Raw genomic sequence first — 6000 nt, 5'->3', positions numbered from 1 at the left:
GAATGTGTTTGGCTGCATGTTGTTAACATGGCGATGTGAATTACCTGAGCTTTACACAGGTCATATATACTACACCGAACCCCTTGATCTACCTGAAAGCCGCCGTTATTTAAGTGTTGATTGATCTGAAAGCCATCTGAAATGGAAGCGATTTGCTCAAATTCGTATCAACAAGCTGAGCCACTCGGATATCTGTATGCTTTTCTATTTACCTGCTGTGTTTTGTGATTACGGCGCCATCTTTCACTCTCTCGGTGAAACATGATACCCACACCATGTTTTGCCCTAGCAGTGACGGACTGTTTCCACAACTAAAAAGAAGCAACACTTCTTGCGTGGCATTAGCACAGACGTAATGCATACCTCCCATTTTTTAAACAAGCAATTATTGCATCTAATCACAGTATTATACTAAATGTACTGCAAAATGCCTACTCGGAATTTCAAATGTGGAAAAGAACCCCAAAAGAACAATGGTTTGGCAAGAAGAGCCATGTATGTGTGTCTGCCCTAATTTTGAAAAAAATTGTGCATGATATCCTCTTCAGTCACAATTTATGACTACGTGCAAATACATGGGTTAGGAGCTACACGAGTGTAGTGTATTTCAAAGCGCCGCAGACTCCAACAAAAGAAAGCCAAGGTAGTGGGATAATTCTGTGCATATATTCTGGTTACTCCTCATAATTATATAGTAATTTAATCACAGTTTAGAGTGCAATCAGTCATCTCACGTGTTTTTTTGCAAGGAGGATTGAATCACTAGGTGAAAGCATGTGCTTACGTCGCACGTAGCAGTCTCTACAAAGAAGAAAAAAACTATTCCTTCCCTGTTGCTGACGGAGCGTGTCTTGATGAACATTCCCTCAAGCATGGCAGTAAAGTGGTCAAGTGTGAAAAAAGAAAAAATTGCTTCACGGACGTATTCTTCCAATTTGACAATTCAAAGTGAGCAAAGCTGTATTTAAGCGAGTTCTCATACCTTCTGCAAGTACTAGAGCCTGCTTGCTGGATGTGTAAAAGTGCAGTTGTGGATGGCTACTCCTAGCGACGGCTCCAACGAGTGGCAGAAACTGTCAGCTTTCCCCGCCACAGCCATACACAACTCCTGGCTGACCTCCAACGTGGAGTCAGTATAACGCGATGCGAGAAGTAAACTTTACAGATTTACTGGTTGAAAATACTGCGTATACATGTTGTTTCCTACAGTGGAATCTCGATAAACGGAAATCGCTTAAACGGTACTTGAACGAAACACCATGTCCTCATGATTGGTTGGTTTGTATCCACACACCTCTTTAGCTTTGTCTCTCAGTAAATGGAACTCCTGATAAATGGAACTAATTTCCCTAGTTCTTTATCAGGTTCCGTTTAAAGAGGGTCCACCGTATTTGAATGGGTTATACACAACGTAACTTATATTTTACAGTAATCGATCATTAACTTTTAAAGTGAATTTGGGGCTCCGACACATGTGTCGAATTTACATTTACCGTGAACTACACAGCCGTATGCTGGACTCTGCTGCACGAGAACTACTGTGGAACTCCCCCTCAACAGCTTTGCCGTAAAACCGTGCCCACCATAATGAAATGGAGTCACGTTGGGTAAGCAGAGGGATTAGTTTAACCTAAGGTCAGAGCCCGTAATTTGTTTTCTTGCCGCTGCCATACAGAATTGGCAAAAATGAGTTGTGTGCAAGAATGTGCACACCGCAACTGAAAAGGATATACCAAAGTCATTCTCTTTTTTCACGGTGCCATACAGTGTGCCCTCAGGAGACAGCTTTGGCTGTACACGCCACACCAGTCACATGTTTGCAGTTGCGTCTGCTGCGATAACTTGTCACTTCTGTACAACCGTGAGAGGTCAGAGCAACCAATGCCTTTCAAGCAGAATAGCTCATAAGTCATAACTTTATTCACTGGACGAGTTTTTATCACAGGTTAATAAACAGGAGTACACAATAGGCATAGACAAGACAGCAACAGTTCAGCTGTAGTGCCCGTGCCTCATTTCCTCGCATCAGCGACTACTTGGTCAATTTTGCACAAATTGCATGTAGTTATTGTTCACTTGAACAATACCAGTGGAACCTCTGTTCTACTATAACGCCTGCTCTCTATTTGTGAAAAATATAAATCATGACTAGATACTATCATTCACCGAGGCCAGATATCGTAAAAGAGGTCCCAACTCTTCACCAGTAACTCTACAGTGCTTTAGCTTGTCCACGTACGTATTGCCCTTTATATAAGACTGTATTACCAGAGATGTGGATGGCAGTAACAATGCTTGTTGCGACATCTTCTGATGCTCTGGCCAATTACAATGCGTTTGAAACACTTTTTAATTGTGCTGCACAGGTGACTTTCCTGAAAAAAATCAGAAAAATTGCACGTTACCGATCATATAGCACTTTGCACCAGCAGCTAAGCAGAATATGGTCGGTTGCTACAATAACAGCTTTGTGTCCTGTCTGATTAAACCTCTACGTCACCAGATGGTGCTACCAGCACTGCTGCTGCCAGCAACGCCTCCAGTAAGCCAGTATTCTGCAAAGGACAGTTACGCTTGCGGACAAGCTAAATCTCTAATATTAGGCACTGCTAGCAATATAATTAGTAAAGGAATTTTTCGTTCACTACGTCCGTGGGCACCGCATCTTCAGTGAGCCCAATTGGGCGATCTTTGAACATGATGAAATCCTCCTTTTTAAAGTGCTGGAAACACAGCCGAGGGCTCAGTGGTCTGTTGATTTCAGGGTCGATGGGGACGCTCTCGAACCAGGCCGACTTCAGCGCTTGGTTGGCAGGCAGCGCAAACAACCAGATGCCGGTGAAAGGCTCATCGCCGGCCACAGGGCAACCCCCGATGCAACACTTGTACGAGCTGCCTTCTTTCTTCAGCCTGCGGCACAAATCATGAGCAGTAAGTGAGGGGTACACACTCCCCAAAAAACAGCTGCTCTTAGACACTAACAAATGACCCTGCAGAAAATGTAGTTACATAGCAGCCTGCTAGGTTACTGACATATGTATTGGTCCATTACTGTAGTAAAACGTCAATGAGATGATTATCAGATATAATAAAGTCAATCTAAAACATTCCTCGGCAATATCAGCACGTAACGAACATATGCTTATAACAAATATTGGATATAACGAAAGTACTTTCGTGTTGTATGTGATTTCGTCATAATGGGGTTCAACTTATTAGCCTTATTTATAGGACAAGCCTAATAGGTCTAGACGAATCAACCAATTAGTTTTGGTGCTGATTGGTGTATTAGGCAACTCTAGTTGACATGAAGTGTACCAGGCAACTAGAGCCTGTGTTTATGTATCTTTAATTTTGCAATTACAAAGTGCACTCTAATATTGGTAATAAAAATGATTAGTTTATGCTAATTAGGAATCTCATTTAGTAGTTATCAAATGTACATCTGGCATCCTCCACCACAACCAATAGACTGCATGTCCCCATACCATTATATTGCTGCTGTCATAATATGTCGTTAACGCCTTCCTTGAAAAATCTGCTAACCTAACAGCACCATAAAAATCTATGATGTTAAACCCACTAGACTTGTACAAAATTCGACAAAACCAATACAGCCCTATTATGACTAAGGCACACGACTGATACAAATTCCTATTAGAATTGTTGATTGGGCGCCTACAGATTCATTTATGACTGCATGGGATCCATCAGAGTGTTGCTTAAGTCAAATCGAAGCACAAGCTCTGATTCCTTTCAAGGAACACTGTAAAAAATATATATATTCAGTTAGAATAATCCTTTTTTTTAAATTGCAGTTTGATTGACACTCAAATAAAAATGATCATCGTGACAATAAGGAGAAAGGTGTCAATATGAGACACCTGACTGGGCCACTAGTACCACAAACCGCCTAACACAGATAGCATCAAAGCCTATATGATACAGAAAATTGAGACATGCACATTCTTTTGTTCTCCTTAAATACAATGCACTTTTCAACGTGTAACTATAACACTTCACTGATGAGAACAGAATACATTACAAATACACCATAAAGAGTAGGACAGCAAATACAATCAAGGAAACTGACAATGTGGACGTGCACTGCTACTGTACACACAAAATAATTTAATAATAAAAAACAAAACAAACAAGATTTAATACAGTGAGGCAAGTAGAATTTTGATTGTGTCCTAAAAGCAGCGAGTAAAGCTGGTTGCTCAAAGAGGCTAAGTACAGTGCACTTTTAAAAAGTTTACACTCTTCGGGTCGTACCTTGTCCCACAAGAATAATCTTCGCCTGTCTTGCCCGCATTTCCTTTCTTTAACGCTGCGAGTGTGGTACTTCCAAGTCACTAACGGCTTTCGTATTATCAGTGCGACACATCATCGCCGACAGGAAAGTAGCAAGCACTGAGTTTTCAGGAGAGGAAATACAATCAAGGCAGATTACAATTATTACAAGGTAGGCCCCAAAGGGTATGCAGTTTTTAAAGAGTGTACGGTAATTTAGGATATTGCCTCCGCAGGCATAACCTAACAGCCTCAAAGGGGCCCTAGAACACTCTTCTAACTAATCATAGAATGACCGCACTATTAAAGGACGTCACCTTACGAATCTCCTGCCACAATAATTTTTTACATCCTTCAAGTATAAGCAGAGTTATACGTAGTTGTTGCACCTTCGCCTTTCTCTCTCCTTTCGTCTCCACTAGTGCAATGGAATCTACACAGGGGAGGTGGAAAGGAGGTAAGGATCCACCGAAAAGTTGAGCCTCTCACTGGCGAGAGGGCTCGTCACGGCACCCCATGGCAGCTGCGTCATCTACGCTGTGCAGCACACCGCTGTCATCTCAGAGGCCGTGCAGATACATGCAACTGTCACGTGCAGACTGGCGTTGCAAAGATAAAATGCTCTTTCTGTCTTTCTAGAATACAAGCATATATATTTTTCATTTATCTATTTCAGAATTAGCAATAATGGCATATAACTAAGGATGCTCTCGGGATCACAAAATCGGCCAATAGCTGTTGGTGGACTTCGCTGCTGGCGATGACGACACTGCGAAGGTGAGAGCAAGCGACTTTATCGCTGTGACACGAAATTGTAAATTACCTGCTGCATGCAGCGCAATAATATTTGGCTCACACACATGCTCACAGAAGCCTCTTCCACAGATTAATAATGTTTTCTTATTATGTTCAAAAACAGTTTCTGGGCCGATTTGGAAGTTTTCTGTGTGCAAAGGACGTTTTGTAGCTGCCCGGGAACTGTCACTTGTGGCCAGCAGTTGCCTTGCATGTCACGTCGTGCCAATATGTTGCGCATAGTCGGAAGACAGTTGGAGGAGTTGTTGACGGCCGCCCAACTCGTCGCTCATACCCACTATGGGGAATCGGCCGAGGAACGGGTCAATTATTCAGAGCTACAACCACAAATAAACATTCAGGACTGCCGTACAGTAAACACGCTGTTGAAAGGGGGAATCACATGCTAAAGTAAAAGCAATAGTTATAGTAATAGGAAAAGATACATATTCAAAAGGAAATTCGGTTCGACTCCATAAGAAATTCCTGAACTGCGGAGTAAATGTTCCTGTGGCTGAATCACAGAGCAGGGGCCCCAAATGAATGAGTCCAAGCGCATTGACAAACATTGCTATCACTGCCAATTACGGTATTTGCCTGTCACGCGAAACTGTGACCTTTTATTTTACTAACTGACCATATCTTACTTATCTGCTGGAGTAAGGCATGGAACGTAATGCAATCGACAACATGCAGCCCCTTTTGCTTCACACTGCTTCGAACAGAACACCTATGCAACACGATCGCGCGTTGTTCGACATAGCGGCACAAAATCTCACTACTGGCATTGTCACTGCCGTCTACGTTTGCCGTAAACCGGTATTTTTATAAAGAGTAGGCGCAAGCTAAGGTCCCCCTGACAATTTGTCGGCTCCCCACTTGTTCAGTTTTCTTCTCTGCTCTCTACGC

At 42.4% G+C, this 6000-nt stretch overlaps 2 protein-coding genes across 2 annotated transcripts in view; one reads left to right on the top strand and one right to left on the bottom strand.

Moving 5' to 3' along the window:
• Positions 1–1898: 1898 nt before the first annotated feature.
• The window catches only part of LOC126529231 (uncharacterized), an 11104-nt gene continuing 7002 nt past the window's right edge, over positions 1899–6000 (bottom strand). The window contains exon 3 of the mRNA XM_050176835.3: positions 1899–2910. Within this exon, the coding sequence (XP_050032792.2) occupies positions 2622–2910 (289 nt within the window). The 3' untranslated portion in view covers positions 1899–2621. The remainder of the gene's footprint in view (positions 2911–6000) is intronic.
• The window catches only part of LOC126529226 (uncharacterized), a 25531-nt gene continuing 24416 nt past the window's right edge, over positions 4886–6000 (top strand). Inside the window, exon 1 of the mRNA XM_055069701.2 lies at positions 4886–5073. The gene's annotated coding sequence lies outside the window, so the exon portion shown is untranslated. The remainder of the gene's footprint in view (positions 5074–6000) is intronic.

This window comes from Dermacentor andersoni, chromosome 8 (assembly GCF_023375885.2).
Source record: "Dermacentor andersoni chromosome 8, qqDerAnde1_hic_scaffold, whole genome shotgun sequence".
NCBI classification, from domain to species: domain Eukaryota; kingdom Metazoa; phylum Arthropoda; class Arachnida; order Ixodida; family Ixodidae; genus Dermacentor; species Dermacentor andersoni.
This window is presented reverse-complemented; position numbering and strand designations above follow the sequence as displayed.